Source organism: Argopecten irradians, chromosome 5 (assembly GCF_041381155.1).
Source record: "Argopecten irradians isolate NY chromosome 5, Ai_NY, whole genome shotgun sequence".
Lineage (NCBI taxonomy): Eukaryota > Metazoa > Mollusca > Bivalvia > Pectinida > Pectinidae > Argopecten > Argopecten irradians.
The window spans coordinates 13,698,088-13,718,597 of NC_091138.1; the positions used below are offsets into that span (position 1 = coordinate 13,698,088).

Here is a 20,510-nt window from a genome sequence, read left to right on the forward strand (position 1 = left end):
TGCATTGAGATGACACTTTGATGGAATTATTTGTAATGGTTGGTTACCAAGGCGATGGGATTGGGAATGTGTACAGGTTTAATATAAATGTTACATAATGGCAGCTGTGTACCAGTACATGTACTAATACTGTGGGTCTCAGTCAGACTCCATTACTGTCACACCGGCCTTACTAACATTCTCTCCAACACACATTGTCACTACAATATCTCTTCACCTATCTTTACTGTCTCTACCAAAAGTCCCGACTCTACGTCTCTATCATCATGTTTACACTATATCTCCCCTTGGTAGACAGCTATTTGTCTCCATTATGATGTTAATCCCTATGTATAACACACTATGTGTCTCCATAGTGATGTTTATTCTATATCTCTCCATGGGATGACACACTTTGTGTCTCCATGGTGATGTTAAGTCTATATCTCCCCATAAATGACACATTATGTGTCTCCATGGTGATGATACGTTGATATCTCCCCATGGGATGACACATAATATGTCTCCATGGTGATGTTTAGTCTAAATCTCCCAATGGATGACACACTATGTGTCTCCATGGTGATGTTTAGTCTATATCTCCCCAAGGATAACACTATGTGTCTCCATGGTGATGTTTATTCTATATCTCCCCATGGGATGACACACTTTGTGTCTCCATGGTGATGTTAAGTCTATATCTCCCCATAAATGACACATTATGTGTCTCCATGGTGATGATACGTTGATATCTCCCCATGGGATGACACATAATATGTCTCCATGGTGATGTTTAGTCTAAATCTCCCCATGGATGACACACTATGTGTCTCCATGGTGATGTTAAGTCTATATCTCCCCATAAATGACACATTATGTGTCTCCATGGTGATGATACGTTGATATCTCCCCATGGGATGACACATAATATGTCTCCATGGTGATGTTTAGTCTAAATCTCCCCATGGATGACACACTATGTGTCTCCATGGTGATGTTTAGTCTATATCTCCCCAAGGATAACACTATGTGTCTCCATGGTGATGTTTAGTCTATAGCTCCCCAAGGATAACACTATGTGTCTCCATGGTGATGTTTAGTTATATCTCCCCATGGATGACACACTATATGTCTCCATTTTGATATAGAATAAAATGTTTCAAACTGAAAAGAGATAACTCACGGCCATTCTTTAAGAACCCTATGAACTGGGTAGTGTGTGTAGTAGAAGAGCAGCTGACATTGTTTCTGTGAATGAGATGTTTGTAAGTGTAAGTTAGCCCCCCCCCCCTCCTGTTTATTGATGAAGATACCAATCAGCCCACTCCTACCTCATTAGTGTGCTGGGTTAGTGCACAGCCTATATGATTAGGCCTAATTACAAGGAATGGTCTGACCACCTCTCAGCTGACCTTGTGTTTGGCTTTCTATCATACACTTACTCACTTAACATATTTCTGTTTTTGTACATTTCAACATATTGTACCAATAAAATCTGGACAATCTATGATGAGAACCAATCAAATTGTACCAGTAGCTTAGTTTTATCTTGTAACCAATCAAAACTTGGCTTTCAGTGGTAAAAGTCAATCAAATTTCACTTTATGGAACAAATTTATCATGCTAGACACTAACAAACTAAATGCTAATTTTAAGCAGTTATAACAAGCAGCATTTGTTGCAATTACTTGTAAGTCAATAACAAACAGCAAAGATTCCAAAGATCAAGAAATATGTTTGCTAAGTGAAGTGATGGAACACACATACGGAAATGAACATGTTTGTTACGACTTTACGAGCAGGCAATGACGTACTAAAGGGTTAGTTAATTAGATTGTCTTTCTGAACAGATATGAGACAGATTATATGAATAATTGGAACAATTGTAGCATTGCATCCATAACCATTATGTAATCACTACTCAAATTCAGAATACTGCACATCGTTATTTACTAGTGTCGAAAACAAATCAAGGTGACGTTTGATCACAAGGTCATCGGAAGATTATCGGTATTCCAGTTTTTCCTTCATTATGCATGTATATAAAGTGTGAACTTGTCAAAACCGGCCCTTGTCTAATCTGTACACGTGTGTATTTCGGTATGATTGTATGGCATTCTTCTTCTTAATCCGGCTTTACTGGCTAAATATGCTGGACCGCACCAGATGATGTCCGTTCAGACAAGTTACATACTGGTAGTATATATCAAATACATACATATCAAATCAACTTCTATCTCAAGACTTCAATTATAAGTTTCTATTAAAATACATGTTTATCAAAATGTGTGAAACATTTTTTCATTCTGCCAGCTGACTGGTGAAAAACATAATTAAAACACCAAAATCATTTCACAAGAGCTTTTCAGAACCACGAAAACCATTTGTAAAAGTACATGCATGTATTACGAATCATAACAAGATCTAATTGAAGACAAATATCTCAAGTGTGTCAGAAGGAAGCGCTAATTAGTAAATCCATCACCGTAACCCACACTGAAACAGGTACAGCCTGCTTTCAGCTACAAATTTACACAAAATACAAAATCTACCTTTGGGGATCCCTTCATGCAAGGACTTCACAGTGTCATTGGACAGAAATGGCAAAGGGAGTTTGTCTTCTGATTAATTTAATTTGTTTTAAATTTTTGTATTTTCTGTGAGAATTAAAGAATCTATAAGGATAAGAATTTGAATTTTTTACGTGATTTCATATTTTGATAATCTAATCAGGATTGAGAGATTTAAGCGAAGGTAGATTGAGCTATATGTAACGGCATAAGAGTTTCCTAATCTGTTAGTATATATGCAATGGTACGAGAATTTAGAAGTTCCTAATCTGTTAGTATATATGCAATGGTACGAGAATTTAGAAATTCCTAATCTGTTAGTATATATGCAATGGTACGAGAATTTAGAAATTCCTAATCTGTTAGTATATATGCAATGGTACGAGAATTTAGAAATTCCTAATCTGTTAGTATATATGCAATGGTACGAGAATTTAGAAATTCCTAATCTGTTAGTATATATGCAATGGTACGAGAATTTAGAAATTCCTAATCTGTTAAGTACTTTAAGTGATTTTTATGAGTGGTAAGGGGATGATGATGAAGGATGAGGCCCATACCAATATTATCTGGTAGCCAGAGCTACCTGTGAACGCTGTTCATCATCATCTTCTACAATGCCAACAAAGCAACTTTCATCTTTTGTTACCTCCACGTCCCAGTGAGGTAACATCTCTGCGTTGAGCTTTCCCGCTGTTCTACCAACGACTCATCAGAGACATCTACAGATCAGCAGAACCCTCCCCATCAGGTTCCACTCAGATACAGCTAAATCTACTTATATATAGAAACATCTCAAGGAACCACAGTTAACTAATGATTTCTAAGGAATCTGTAAAACCAATAACTAATATCAAGGTAGTTTTTAATTTTTATTGATTTTTTTTTTTTTTAAGAAAAATCTAGATGAACAAAAATGATTAATTTGTCTATACTAGTTTTTGACGATGTGCAGTGATCATGACATGTCTTAGATATAATATGCCCTTTATTAATTTGCTTTTTTGAGAAAATTAAAGGACCAAACTATTATGATGTAGCAGATATTACGAACATCATGCTCATCTAATTTGTAACTTTTTCCCAAAAGAAAGTTTAGATTTAGACTTGTTAACACAATGTGCAGCTAGACATGTACACCATGCAACCCTGTGGTTTTAGAAAGATAAAAAAAAAATGACAAACTCCAAGAGATTCATTGCCACATGAAAACATGGAAAACAGCATATTTCTAGAAGAGGAAGCATGCAGCGAGTTGGTATCTAGCCCTGACAGTGAAGACTGACACTACAGGAAATTATTGTGACAAAATATATAACAACAGACCCAGTACAGCACGTTAGTGGGTTTTACTTTGGCACCGACACCCATAAAGGCATGTAGCAGACTATATAAACACAAGATAGCTCTATAAATCTGACCGGCTTCAACCCAAACCATGTATCCATAAACTATAGTGCAAACAGATAACTTTTAGAACGTCTCCAAAAATATTGCAACTAATGCATATATGTGAAAGAGTTCTTTTTCCTATCACAAAGTATTTTAGACTTAAATCGAGTCCCACAATCCAGTAATATAAACCTATTTTTCGTGTGTGATTTACTTTGAAGATTTTGGTGACTTACACGATTTTCTTGATCAAAGTAAATTTGCGTGAATTCATATCTGTCTTATACATATATTAGAAGGTATTTCATATCTATTTCTAGATTATCTAGTATCATACTGGATGCAACAGAATACACAGGTAATTTGTCCTTTGATGTATATCAAAGGATTTGAATAACAGTGGATCGTGTGGCTTTGAAGTTGGGTGTTGCTCATTGTAATCTTTAAAGGAAGTCTCTACAAGCCTTTAATTGGTCAGTTTTTCTTCCTGAACTGCCTCCAGGTTTATTATGAGATAGTCCAGGGGTGGATAAACTCCAGTGATGGTAACCCCTGGAGCATGGAGGATGCTACCGTATACGACTTAATGAAAGTAAACCTGGAAATGAATTTCAACAAAGTGTGTTATTCAAACATAGACAAATTATCACTATCAGCTAAAGCTTATTAACAAACACTTCAAGTCCCTGTTATATCCAAATTCTAATCTGTTTATCCCAAATCAACGTAATTACAAAACTGCAATAAACATTTTTCTAGAAATGTTCTAGATATTTTATATATTCTTCACAGAACATAACTTGAGGAGCACAATGAAAATCTAGATAATAAGATAAAAGTGTTAGTTATGATGAAATACCATTGTCCTTGTAGATATAAAAACAATGCAGGATAAGAGATCTTGTTGTAGAAGTCTACTTAAAAAATTGCATGAATAAACCATTGGTGTGTTGATTTTATTAGTGGCTGGAAACTCCAAACACTTCATTTGCGGCACAGAGTTTTAAGAACATAGCAAAAAGACATTAAAATGCTGTGATCAAAATGAAAATTTTGATACCTGTTGTTGATAGTGTATGAAAATCGTTTGCTGACAGATAACTGCATCTTTCACCGATGTCTGCTCATCAACTAAAATGTGTCTATCTTCCACATATTTGTGTATGTTCCAATATTTTCTACAAGCATCAATCTATTTTGAGGCATGTAATTTCTTGATGTAAAGACATGAATCTTAGACATCAATTTTCCTAGAGATATGATATGCTACATAGGGAGGTGTTTATCTAAACATAGGAAATCACACATTCCCATGAGCGAAAGATAACTCTTTTTGATTTTACGATCCTTTTAGAAAGTTTAAAAATCATTCACAACATCGTGTGACTAGAATGGATCAGTGTTTTCTATATGTTGTGGAAAACCTAAAGCTGCAAGTAACATAAATCCCTGTTCAGACAGCCATTTGTAATTTTTTTTTTTAAATTACAAACAACTGCAAACAACTGTCTATATGAATGAGTTTTATTGTGTATGAACAGGGATTTATGTACTTGCAGCTTTAGGTTACAGTAAAACTTTCCTTCGTGATCACCTCTGTATAAAGACCACTTGCTTAATAAAACCACTTTTCTAAGGTCCCAAATAACTTAATTCAATTTGTGTATAAAAGACCATGCCCCTGGCTAAAAAGACCATCCTTCCTTTGTCCCTTGGGTGATCTTTATAGACAGGTTTAAATGTACCAACAATTTTTGTTAATGTTTTGGGTTTGGGTTTTATTAGTTTAACGCCATATTAACATGCAGCAAGGGTCATGTAAGGATGTGCCATGTTTGTTGGTCGAGGAATGCAGGAGTATTCGAAGAAAAAACATCAACCAGTGCTTAGTAGTTGGCAACTGCCCCACATTGGATTTCGAACTCGAGTCCCAGAAGTGGAGGGCTTGTGATAATACGTCCAGACATCTTAACCACTCGGCCACCTCCAACCCACCCATCCCCCATTTTTTGTACCAATTTCCTAATGAAAACAAAGATACTTTGAATGAAGACATAAATGCCCAAGCATCCATATCTAACCTTAAAGGACCTGATCATGAGAGGCTGTGAATGGACATGGGTAAAACTGGTACTAGCTTATGTCCACCCCACTAAAATCCCCTAAAAACATGGGTAAAACTGGTCCTAGTATATGTCCACCCCACTAAAAACCCCTAACAACATGGGTAAAACTGGTCCTAGTATATGTCCACCCCACTAAAAACCCCTAACAACATGGGTAAAACTGGTCCTAGTATATGTCCACCCCACTAAAAACCCCTAACAACATGGGTAAAACTGGTCCTAGTATATGTCCACCCCACTAAAAACCCCTAACAACATGGGTAAAACTGGTCCTAGTATATGTCCACCCCACTAAAAACCCCTAACAACATGGGTAAAACTGGTCCTAGTATATGTCCACCCCACTAAAAACCCCTAACAACATGGGTAAAACTGGTCCTAGTATATGTCCACCCCACTAAAAACCCCTAACAACATGGGTAAAACTGGTCCTAGTATATGTCCACCCCACTAAAAACCCGTAACAACATGGGTAAAACTGGTCCTAGTATATGTTCACCCCACTAAAAACCCCTAACAACATGGGTAAAACTGGTCCTATTATATGTCCACCCCACTAAAAACCCCTAACAACATGGGTAAAACTGGTCCTAGTATATGTTCACCCCACTAAAAACCCCTAACAACATGGGTAAAACTGGTCCTAGTATATGTCCACCCCACTAAAAACCCGTAACAAACAAACAACTATAAACATTGTTTATGACATACCAATGACAGAGCGGTAGATTTTCCTACACAAACCCACCTCTATCTGTACTGAGTTCATTACCCTTACTCTCCTGTTGTTTATCCTTACTATCCCAATAAACATTGCAGCCTCCCAAGACTTCACTCCCATCAACAACCACTTGACAATTTTTGTTTTTCTAACTGCTGACAAAAAAACCTCCTCATACCACTGACATCTCCCACATTCTGTCTCCCCATTGGTCCTCATCTGAGCATTCCATAACCACGATCTCACCTCACCTAAGCTTGGAAAATACTCAAGGAAACAGGGGGGGGGGGATATCAGAATTACCCCTAAACATTCATACTCCATTATGTTCAATTTTGTCTTTATATTGCATACAGAAATAATTTTCAACAACATCCGACTATAATTTCCCATTAATAATGAGATAGTTGCACATGTGATAAGATAAGTAAATGAGAGCCTACCTGGAGAGGTATGTCGTTGGGACGTTAAGTAATCTATTAAGGCTTACAGAAATACACAAATCACAACCTTTAAGCTGTTTAGATCATGATACATTAGTTATATAACCACGGAAATGTGTTTACAGTGAAGTTTTTAAATCTCTGATTGGACCATGTAGTGCTTTGGGAGGTTTTACACTGATAAACACAGCCACCTGGTAATAACTATAAACTTAGGCCGTGTGATAACAGTGATCATCTACAGATCAATGTCAAAAATTTCATCATCAGCATATCTGGAACCAAATCTGATTACCAAAAATATCAATGATGGATTTAGATAATCTCTAATTAGCTACTCTCAGCATATTTGTAAACAGCTGAGTAATGTATACCTTTGACCAGACCTTTATTACCCTGTAACATGCTTAGTGCAGGTATCAACAATTTTTAACCTGATTATCTAGTATGGGCAACAGAGTTTGCTATGGTATGGAAAACTTAGTTTGCTTTGGTATGGGCAACTGAGTTTACTCTGACATGGGCAACTGAGTTTACTCTGGTATGAGCAACTGAGTTTGCTCTCGAACGAACAACTGAGTTTACTCTGGTATGGGCAACTGAGTATGCTCTGGTATGGGTAATTGAGTCTGCTCTGGCATGGGCAACTGAGTTTGCTCTGGTATGGGCAACTGAGTTTATTCTTATATGGGCAACTGAGTCTGCTCTGATATGAGCATCTGAGTTTACTTTAGTATGGGCAACTGAGTCGCTCTGACAGAGTCAACTGCACAATTGGGTTGCTTTGGCATAAGCAACTACATACATTGTCATGTTTCAGTCACATTTAGCATACACCTTATCAAAGAACTTACATTTGAAAAACCCTTGCAATTGCAATCAATTAGACATAATCAGGGTGACCTGTTTGTAGCCATTATGTGTCTGTTTCAGAGTTCACAGCACACTTCTAGCTTAGATATAGGGCATGTTTCTGTTCCAGTTGAGTTGATAATTACTACAATATCGAATTAAACAATTCCGTTCACTAATGCAAAGTAGTTGGCCTAACTGTTCTATAAGCCATCAGGTATTCTCTGAAGTATAAATGAAACTACCAAACATGCAATTTTCTGCTTCTATAATCTAACACACAGAAGTTTTTATGACATCTATTTATGTAACACAGACTTGATTCTCTTTACTTTTTTCCCCCCCCCCCCCCCCTACATAACCAAAACAAAGCGATGTACTTTAGCTGTAAATGATCTAACCACTGGCCAACTCCTATAATCCTAAAAGTGTATGTCTACTGTATATACCCCTGCTACTACAAATACCCAATGTAATTTAAAGGCAGCTTGACTTGTCATTATCAGAAATTTTTTACCCTCAACATTAACATGTACTTTCTCCTGAGCTATCAAGTTGTTATTAACGAGACCATTGCTCATCTGCTGTAATATCCACTTCCCTACAGCTGACATACCTGTCAAAGTTCTAGGCTACATCAGCAGTGATCAGAGTCTACATACAGGACACAATTCCAGGGGCGGGGTTAGTGAACGATTTCTAACAACATGATGGTGTAGGGATGTGTGTAATAGGCTGGGTTGGGTTGGGGTTAGTGGGCAATTTCTACCATAATGGTGGGGATGGCAATATATTTCTACTATCATGGCGGGGAAAGGGTAGTGTGTATGAGAGGGGGGTTGATGGGGGGGGGGGGGTTGTTTGGGGGTGGGGGGGGGGGATAGGAAGGTACATGTCAGTGGGCAATACATATCTAACAACATAGAGGGGTAGGGACCTGGGGGGGTTGGGACCAGTGTAGTGGACTTTGTAATTTGTGGATAACCTCTGGACAATGTACATACTGATTTCTTTATCTACAACTTTCAACTACACTACTCTCTACCGTTGCAATCTTCCACTGTTATGCACAGCTGATATTTATAAGAGAAAAGGAGCCAAGATGACAAATAAATTGCAGTTATAATTGTAGAACCAATACAACTTATATCATAGAAATAACATGGAACTTTCCCCCTCCAAAATTCTTAATGAGGCAAGATATAGATTGGATTGGATAGGACTTGAATTTGCATAAAACCACAGAACATCACACATTAACTAGTTTAGCTACAAAATCCATGATAACATAATATAACATCATAAGCTGCTCTAAGCAGGTTGATGCGTATCAAGAAGATTAGGACTCAAAGAAGAAATGTAAAATCTCAGTTTTTTGTTAATCCTTTCCTGTACATTGGACCTGGTATATGGGTGCATTACTGTACTGTTATAACACCTCTGTGTGGATTCCTACCACATCCACTCACATTAACCAACTCGAGGTGCACCAGCAAGGTTTGATGAGAATTGCCAATGGCAAAGGACAAGACTTGTGGATGTTGATCATATCTACCGGCAATATGTACAGGCAGTGTTCAGAACTCATACAATTTGGAGCTAAATCTTGGTATGCAATCTGCCAAAAACTGGAGAAATCCTCAAGACCTGTTAGTTTGTTGTGTTAAGCAGCCTCCACATGGAGGTAATTTCTCTCAATCAGTCTGATCTATAGTCACACTAATTAGGGGCACAAATAAAACTGGCAACCTCATCCAAAGATAAATTACAGACACAATATAACTCTTAAGGTTATCTTTTTAATGTTGTTTGATTGTTTTCTTCTAGAAATGAACAACAAGACATTCCATGAAGTGGCTAGGTAATTAGAATAGGTTAAAGCATGGAGTTCCTCAATATTTTCCCACTTTTCTATCAAGTGACAATGATGCAATATGGCCTCTGACCTTCCAATTTGTTCTTAGCTCCCTTAGACGAATACAGCCAGATCTGTCATTCAGACACAGGTACCTTACTGTCACTTATTTAGTTACAAGTTGGAGCTCCCATTTAGGCATAGGAAGCTTGCTGTAAAATAAATGAGTTACATCTGAAGCCAACTCAGACAAATAGAACAGTCTCTTCAGTCAACAGTCGAGTGTGTTATCACTAGACTGTTGGGGCATCAGTGGCGCGGAGTGGTTAAGACGTCTCGACATTTTATCACGACACCTCTGGGTCGTATGTTCGATCTCATGTGGGGCAATTGTCAGGTACTGATCTGTGGTGAGTTGTTTTTCCTCGGGTACTCTGATTTGTTCTGTGGGTACCATCAAACTTGGCACGTCCTTACATGACCCTGGCTGTTAACAAACACTATACTGCCACGACATGCAATAATGCGGCATTGTTGTTAATTTGTTCATGACCTGTCCTTAAAACAAATTTCTGCATGCACAGAAATGCACACATGAGGCAGACAGACAGTTAGATCGCGACAAGACCGTGATAAGCAAGCTATATAACAAGAGGCCCAGAGGGCCTGTGTCGCTCACCTGTTTTTTTTTTAGTAATTATCAAAAAGACCTTACAATTAGAAAAATTAGCAAAATTGACCCCTTAATTTGTTCAATTTTAAATCCCAAGCATATAATGATGCTATGGATACCATACAAATATGCTATCCAATACATAGTTTCAGAGAGGAAGTAAGCCCTATCATTTGTAAAATTTACTACATTATAAGGATGCTACCATTGCGTTATGGGTGCTATCCCATGCTTAATTGCAGAGAAGAAGTTGTTTATATGGAAATAGTCAAATTGACCTTTTTGACCATGTCTCTCAGGCCCTCGGGGGGTCAGCCTCATCATCTGTACAATTTTGAATCCCCACCCTAAAAGGATGCTACCATTGCGTTATTGGAGCTATCCCATAGGCATGCTTACTTGCAGAGAAGAAGTCTTTTATATGGAAATAGCCAAATTGACTCCTTCGAACCCGCCCCTCAGGTCCCCGGGGGGTCAGCCCGATCACTTGTACAATTTTTAATCTCCAACCCTATAAGGATGCTACCATTGCATTATGAGTGCTATCCCCTGCTTAGTTTCAGAGAAGAAGTCGTTTATATGGAAATAGCCTAATTGACCACTTTTGACCCTTGCCCCTCAGGCCCCTGGGGGGTCAGCCACATTATTTCTACAATTTTCAGTTAGTAGCCCATAAGGATGCTACCAGTCAAATTTTGTTGAAATCTGACCTGCGGTTATGGAGAAGAAGTCGATTGTTGGCGGACGCCGGACGCCACTGTATTCCATAAGCTCACCTCGGTCCTTCGGATCAGGTGAGCTAATAAATAGATATGTACACCCCATAGCAGAGAATGTGATGAATATTAACCTCTTTATTATGAAGATGGTTCGGATATTGATATAAAATACCAACAGTAGAGGAGGGAGTTGGTAGGTAGTATATTAATGATGCACATGCAGTAGCATGTTGTGTCTTCTTACCTATATGCATCTAGTCTGTACATATAGATCTTCCACACCCCTGGTTCCAGGACTAGTGACAAAACATCACTAGTACCTGATGATTTTAATAGCAGATGTGTATCAAAGAAAACCCAAACAGTGGTAACAGGTATCCAACTGATTACATCATAACAAAGCGAGCTTTAACTACGGTGGATTTAACTTACCGTCTGGTATTGTCATCAACACATAAATACAAAACAAATTATACTTCTATCATCCATTAACGGGTCGTCACAAAACAATCCATCTTTGTCATCACAAACAATTAAAATGTTTCACTTCAGCTGTCCATTCTTTCATTTCCTTCAACAGAAACTTTTCAAGTTTCCTTGAAAAAGATGTTTCTAAAAGAACACAATATAGATCAAATGCATAATTGCTGTAAACTATTCATTAAAACAAGTTCTGAAAAATTCTTTGGATCATAAGTTGGATGTCTTCCTCAGGTAAAGAAAATGGAAAGCTTTTAACAACAAATACAAGTAATTATGTAATGATGAAAAGGAATAGTTAAACTGTGGATAAAATAGGAGGGTCGTTTGAAACAAAGCACCTACTTTTAATGTGGCTATAATGAGTGTTCTAATGAAGCACTTTACCAGTAAATCAGCTAGCAAAAGTGATCTTCAAAACATGTCAGAATTATTTATGCCCAATTAACAGGCACTTATCAAATTTTAATTTTCTTTTCATACATACCTATAGATGACAATGAAAGTTTTAAAATGTAAAATTTTCGGTAAAGTATACAACATTTTGAGCCATCACTATTATCAACATATTTGCAGATACAAGAATGCACAATCAAACAGCTGTTACTGACAAACATGCATTCCTATATTAATTCATTTTTACTAATATTCAGGAAACATTTTGAATTCGTGTACTAATATTCAGGAAACATTTGAATTCGTGTTAAAGTTCTCTCGCGAAATAACCAAAATTTATATCTCATGAAAATTAAATGGTTGGCAGTAATTATATAACATCATCACCTCATAACTAATGTCAACCATACCTAGACGATTTAAAGCATTACCAGTTTCAGGTTGAGACCAGGGACAAAGATAGGTATTTTTGGAGTCGTAATCAAGGAGAATTTCTGTACATTCATTAGTAAAGTCAGCATTGGTTGTTCCTACAAATGCCAGCTAGTACCATGTAGGACTGAGGGGTGGGGGGTACATAGTGGCCATAGGAATGTAGGTGCTAGGCTTAGAGATGTACAATAATGATAATGTAGTCACAGTAGCTATGTGAATATACAAAGGTGAGAAAAACTACAACCATCACCTCATTCTGCTAGCTGATGTAGGGCTACAGGAAGGAAAGGTCATGTTGCTGTCAGTATGGGTAACCTTTTCAACACCCTAACACCATTTCTTTGCTAGCTCATTCCCAAACCCGAACAAACTTCTGTAATATTGCGGAAAAGCAAATTAAATGTGAAGACAAACAATGAATATAGAATTACAACATTTGTAATCACCTAAGAAATGTAAATCATCAAACCAACTGATCCAAATGCCACCTGAGCAGTTATAAACTTCTCACTCTCCTGCCAGAGCCATTACATCTGGGCAGCCCAATGTCGTTGAGATGCCACTCTCCTTGACTCAAGGGCAAACTTCAAATGAGATTTACCTGCACTTCCTCCATTGAGACACAAGATATCCAAGCTAATATTATCTTAATTAGATGTTTTAATGCACCAAAAAATTTCCTTGATTGAAAATCTGAGGTTTCCTATTTCCAAATCTTCAAATCAGCTATGGAGTGGGTATGAAAAGGTCTGATTGACTTTCAATATTTTTTCCAACTATTTACAGTAAAATCTGCCATCTCTGTTTACTGACCACCTGCTCAATAAAACCACTTCCGAAGAGTTCCAAATGATCCTGCTCAATAAAACCACTTCCGAAGAGTTCCAAATGATCAAACTCAATACAATCTGACCCAATCCAAATTGGTTATATGTATTCATGTTCCAAGATGGGTATGAAGTATATATTTGATTTTTGGTATTTTATGAACTTCAAATTCTGTCTCTCATCTTAGTCTCCCTTTCTTCATCTATTGAAGAAGGCACAGACAAAAGCCAAAATAATATATTTTCTGTAGACCATTGACCCCAGTCAATAATGTAGGACATGTTTAGTGATAGGAAAACTGAACAAGACAAGACTTCAAAGACCTGTACAGATGTTGGCTGAATTAACCTCTTATTTACATAGTCACAGTGAGGAAATGTAATGGAAGTGGTTGGGCTGCATGTAAAAGGGTCTATTCCTAGGAGACAAGATTGTTTTTTAATGGTATACCTTAAGTAACGCATCACAGCATGAAAACCATGTTATACGTAACAGATTTCTGGTAACGTTTATACAACAGATATAAGGAAATGGTGAGCTAAAGAACGCCTAGCATGGTTAAAATCAACTACAGCATCATAAAGAAAAGGTCATGTCTTACACAGTCGGTTAGATAAACGATGTGACCGGATGTCTGTAATGAATCATCTTCTTCTACATACTACAAGACTGCTAATAGTTTCTGAAATATTTAAATTCTCTATGAAATTACCTGGTATTTGAAATTTTGATCTCAGATATATTAGATCTTAGATAAACTAAGGAGAGATACCCAAACAATAGTAATCACTCGATCTTTTTTAAGACAAAGTTCTAGAGGTGAGGGAGGTGAGGGTCAGCCTTATTAGTTCCTCTCAAGCTCTTACCTTTTCTACCTCATTTTCTAGTCTGGTCAGTCTGACTTATTACTTCCCTTTGTTTTCCTAACTCATTCTTCAGTCTGGTTACCGTATTCAACCCAATAATTGACCAGGGTTTTTAAAAATTTGACAATAAGACAAAATTATTGCAAATCTATAAGTTTTGTGTAGCTTTGGCCTTTATTTATGCCTGGACAATTTAAATAAAAGCCTCAAAAATAGGGAGGGGTGCTTATAGGGACATGAACGCTTATTGGGTCATATACGGTAGTTAACCGAATATGGTAGTTAACCTTATTATCTTCCCTTACCTGCCCTTCTTCATTCTCACCTCTCTACTTATAATTGGCTTATCTTAACTTCTTTTCAAAATATCAAGAACGTATCTCTTCAGAAATCTTTAATTCAACTTTTTCTTCTTTTGACAGTATTTTCTTATTTGATACTGCCTCTCTTATTTGTTACCTATCTTATTCTTATCTTGCAATTTGTTTCTTTTGTTAACACTTTTTATCCTACATAAGTTTTTTCCCAAATATGATAGAAAACAAGTCTTCCCTTATAGAGATTTCATCACACGACCGAGCAGCTGGTTAACAAACTTTGCCAATGTGGAAGGAATAGAAGGTATATGGACTTAGCCAGACCAGAAGTTGTGGTGATGTTACCAGAACCACACATGGTATTTACCGAGGTAATCTATAAAAAGTCGGCCAGACAATAGTAGTGCAGTACACTGCAGCAGTGGCCTGGCGGTGTCTAAGTTTGTAAACACATGGAAACATCTATACATATATTGAGGCATTACCAGCACTTCTCAAATATTTCTGCTATTTCTGACTTTACCAAATCTTGTTATGTGGCAGACATTTCAAGGATAATACAATCATGATTTTAAATCGTATCTATCAAACTCAAATTTTCTTAGTCAATAATCTCCACCATTTTAAAGTTTTTGTGACGTTAAATGCATCACAAATAACAAATCCAACCTTAATCTTAGAAGACACACATTTTCCCTTAAAAAAATTTACAGTAGACCCTCGATAATCCGGACACCTTCGTTCCCAGTCTAAACCGTCCGGATTACGAGTTTTCCGGTCTGCCGAATTCTGTGCTCTTAGTCAATGAAATTGTCACGTATGAGTTACTCCCCTTGACCTTGTAATCGATGACAGGCTTTTATGTAATATAACTGTATTATAATCAATACTTCCTTTGTTATGTTTTATAGGTATTTATATATCATTACGTTAAGAATAATAAATAAACGTATTTCTTTTTCAAAATACGAAACCTAGAGCAATAGTTAATTGTATACTATGTATGCATATAGCTAAGTATCCCGCTCTTGATCTGTCGTACGGCAATTTGCCTAACAAAGGATCAATAAACTATGATAACAAATAGTTGTGAACGTTTTAGGAAATTGTCCGGATTATTGTGGAAATTTATTAACGAAAATAACGTTCCCTTCCCAAAATGGAGTTCCGGATTCGGAATACAAATATCCGGACTAGTGAGTATAAATAACATTACGGAATTCCGTTCCCTGACATTTCCATCCAGATTGTAAGTTTTCCGGACTATCGGCGTCCGGATTATCACGGGTCCACTGTATTTCAAGCACTTGTTACCACCCTCTTGGAAGATAGAAATATTCCCAATACACACATTTAATCTATAATGATATAGGAAATACTTTGATGGAAAAAAAGAAAACTATAACATCTTATAGAACATATATTGAAAATTTTGAATAAAATTCTATAACAAAAACTTCCTATTGTTAATGTTTTAACTCTACAAAAAGATATCTAAAGCTTATCATAATTTATTACCTGTAGTTGATAAAGCTGTAGGAAACATTTACCACAAAAACATGATGTAGACAATCCCATACAAAAACATGATGTAGACAATCCCATACAAAAACATGATGTAGACAATCCCATACAAAAACATGATGTAGACAATCCCATACAAAACATGATGTAGACAATCCCATACAAAAACATGATGTAGACAATCCCATACAAAAACATGATGTAGACAATCCCATACAAAAACATGATGTAGACAATCCCATACAAAAACATGATGTAGACAATCCCATACAAAAACATGATGTAGACAATCCCATACAAAAACATGATGTAGACAATCCCATACAAAAACATGATGTAGACAATCCCATACAAAAACATGATGTAGACAATCCCATACAAAAACATGATGTAGACAATCCCATACAAAAACATGATGTAGACAATCCCATACAAAAACATGATGTAGACAATCCCATACAAAAACATCCAGGATGTTCCCTAAGAAACAGCATGATTATTGACAGTAAAAGGTGTGACAACAGGACGCTGTACATAGTGACAACAGTTGACTGTGTGCCCTACACCTTCAAATGAATATAATTCTTGAATGTTTGATACCAAACCTCAATATTATATTGCTGATACTACAGTATGACTGATACTTATGAAACAAAAACAGAATGCCCCCCACTGGCCATATCTGATAGTTTATTTAATTAACCACCAATGAAAATAGATTCATTTCTGTACTAGAACATTCTAACGCATGTAATTGTTTTGTTAAATATCTCCCATGAACTTGTCGAACTCCAGAATACATACACTTAAAGGTATTTAAGGATGAAAACAGAAGCTCTGATGTTCAATCTTTAGATTTCCACTTAGTAATAGAAGAAATATTGACTGCCAAAGGTTTGTATTATGAAATTCTTTGTGATGATTGTTTGTATGAGTTTTAGGTTTCAGAGTTTTTTTGGATCTAAAAAAAAAAAAAAAAAATAAACAAAAATTATTATGACCTATGACATTTCATTATGACCATCTATCAGTGATTTGCTGAAAGGTATATGTTGGTCATTTTATGATAGAACACCTTACTGCTTAAGACGTGTTTTTACAAGTTGTGATTTGGTGATAGGTATATGTTGGTCATTTTATGATAGAACACCTTATTGCTTAAGACATGGTTTTACAAGATGGTCTCTTTGTGATAGAGAATCTCTATATTCCAATGGATATGGTATGTAAATGTTAGTTTCTTTGTGATAGAGCATCTCTATATTGCTAAGGATATTGTACGTATATGTTAGTCTCTTTGTGATAGAGCATCTTTATATTGCTAAAGATATTGTATGTAAATGCTAGTCTCTTTGTGATAGAGTATCTCTATTTTCCAATGGATATGGTATGTAAATGTTAGTCTCTTTGTGATAGAGCATCTCTATATTGCTAAGGCTTTTGTATGTAAAAGCTAGTCTCTGTGATAGAGCATCTTCATATTGCTAATATATGGATATTGTATGTAAATTCTAGTCTCTTTGTGATAGAGCATCTCTGTATTGCTAATGATATGGTATGTTAATGCTAGTCTCTTTGTGATAGAGCATCTTTGTATTACTAAGAATAAGGTATGTAAATGTTAGCCTCTTTGTGATAGAGCATCTCTATATTGCTAAAGCTAGTCTCTTTCTGATATAGCACTTTTATATTGCTATCTCAATGAATCATACCATAAAGAACATTGAATGATAATTGACCCAATCACATTATATTGACGGCACTAAGAACATCAAGCAGGAATAGCAAATCTGTTTTGACCCTAGTTACCTTCTGAATGATATATACAGTAAAAGAGTGAAGAAGAGAAAGTCAGTATTTCATGTAATGAAAACTATACTGTGCCCCCTTTTTTTATTTTCATTGATAGCTCTGCTACTTTCTACTGCTCAAAACTAATTTCAAAATCAACTTACTGATATGCATACAAATGCAATAATAATAATGCAAGTGGCACCATGTATGTAGGTGGCAGTATGAGCCCCAGCTAACCTGCCAAATGCTTTATTGAATTATTTTGAGGATTGTGTCATGTGGGGTTGATATGTACTACTAAAGGACTCACAATAATACAAATAGACAGACAGCAGGCTTCTAGTGGTACCAGCTCAGCATGGACAATAACCCACCACTCTATAGGTTACACAATATCATAAAAATACTGCTTAAAATGCGAGTCTGACGAAGCAAAATCAATGGCAGATGTGTAAGGTATCTCTGAGAATTAGGTACACACAAGACCTGTCCGTGTGACAATGATGCTAAATACATAAACTGTTGTTTAATTATGCTAATTATCCTGAACAACATCATACATCTAAATGGATAAGGAGGGTAATTATATCTCTTGCATTTTTATGACCTCTCAACCATGAAATGGGAGTTAGGGATGTGTTATCAATGTGTTTGGTCTATCGAATAATGTCTTGTTCCAATGTCATATGGAGACTAGGGCATTAATGCCTTACAGAGATTGCAAGTTTTAAATCAAATCTATGTGTTTAAGAAGTCCCGATATTGTACATCATTATAACACTTTTCATTTCACCAATGATAGGCTGTGAGCATCACCTGCATCCATGACCTGGAGAACCAAGCTTTAAACATCCTTTAGACTGGCATGTACAGCAGTGATGCAAACAAATTAATTCTGCCTCCCCCACAAACCACATACAACAGATCATACCAATCATGATTTTGATATGTGTCCAAAACACCTTTCGTTTTCGTAGCGTTGAAACGAGAGGTCTTGACAAGTTAGCCTGCTGTAAGCAATGCAGCTATTACAACCCTTCTCTACCCAGTGTCGGTCTCTTATGAAAACATATCTATTTCATTAAGAAATTTCCCCATCTATTCCTGGCAAGAAGGAAAGTGCAGTAACGCAAGTGCTTGAATGCTTCCCAAATCTTCTGTAATAAATAATGAAGTCACTTTTCTGACCTCGTCATTCAAATGACATATGATAAACACATACCACCAGATGTCTGAAAATTAATATTTATAAGTAATAGATGAAATTACATGCTCTATCGATCAATATAAGACTAAAGGTAGCCAGATACTTTCTGTATTCTGACCTAGATTGCATTGGGCCATGAAAGCTGTGGTTACCATCCAATTTAAACCTCGCCAAACCATTTAGAATCAAGTAGTCATGTCTCGGAGAGCACAACTTGGGGATTATAGAAAATGAGGAAGATATGAATTCCATTATCAAGATTTCCTTAATCATCATAATCTCTAAAGACTTTCTTATATGTATTAGCTCCGGCTAAACTTTAAAATGAACATTCAAAATTGCGTCAATACAATGAAAATTCTGGATATTAACTGGACATTGGTTTAAACTTAGCGGTTTAAATGGATGTCCAGAAACCTCTAAGCATTGAAATTTAACTGTAAAAGACACAATGAAGGTACTATCATGGTTGTTTGAATATTTTTTGAAATCACTAAGGTCCAATGTTCCTATACCTGATGTCAGGTACAGCAGATTCAAAATACCATATGATATTCATAAATTGTGAGGTAAGAATCAGTGGCAAAAATAAGAACATTTCATTTTCTGCAGAACTATAGTTGCTACCACCCAGGGTGACATACTGCCAGAAAGGTAAGAATCTGTATTGTTTTTTGTTAGCTTTGAAACAGTCATATTAAATAGTTCCAATGCCTTTTTGTCAGTTGACATCAGAATGATCTAGACCAATAAATCCTGATTTCTGTCAGGCATATATTCTCGTCTTATCTATTGTCAAAATAGTTAGATTGTGTTCTCTGGCTTAAAACAAAAGCCATGTACAACAAAGGGTCGCTGTTTCAGTTTTAAAAGATGAACTTGTCTGTGTCTATACCAATCCTACCCATCACCTCCGATGCACTATGCCTCAGTTTGACCCCATCCAGTACTTTTGGATAATTGATGACTATCGTGTCCTTCTCATGTTTTGGTTTAGACAGGCTAGGAAGATCAATAACTCTGTTAGTAGGCCATGCTATACACTTACCAGTGCTGACGGGAGAAGGTGGGACACTTGTGATGTAGTCTGTAAATAACAAAACCACACATTAATGCTAACTCATAAACTTAACTAAAATGTCAATGTTTTATCATAACTTATTCTGTAAGATGTACAAGTCATATTACAGAGTTATCTGCCCTTGCAGATTGGTATTGAATGTAACGTCATGTGTTTGGAAGCGTAAAATCATACTTTTTAGAGAAAATGATGTTAATTTCACTTACAATATAATGACATCACTACGAATACCTACCTGCAAGGGAGGTTACT

The 20,510-nt window shown here is 36.4% G+C and overlaps 1 protein-coding gene across 5 annotated transcripts in view; it reads right to left on the reverse strand.

The window, feature by feature from the left end:
• LOC138322925 (myocardin-related transcription factor B-like) overlaps positions 1-20,510 on the reverse strand; it is a 95,624-nt gene that overhangs the window by 63,622 nt on the left and 11,492 nt on the right. For all 5 annotated transcript variants that reach the window (XM_069267160.1, XM_069267163.1, XM_069267161.1 and 2 more), the window contains one exon: positions 20,226-20,264. Coding sequence is in view for 2 of the 5 variants with exons in the window: in XM_069267165.1 (XP_069123266.1) it covers positions 20,226-20,264 (39 nt within the window). In the remaining 3 variants the exon portion in view is untranslated. The remainder of the gene's footprint in view (positions 1-20,225; positions 20,265-20,510) is intronic.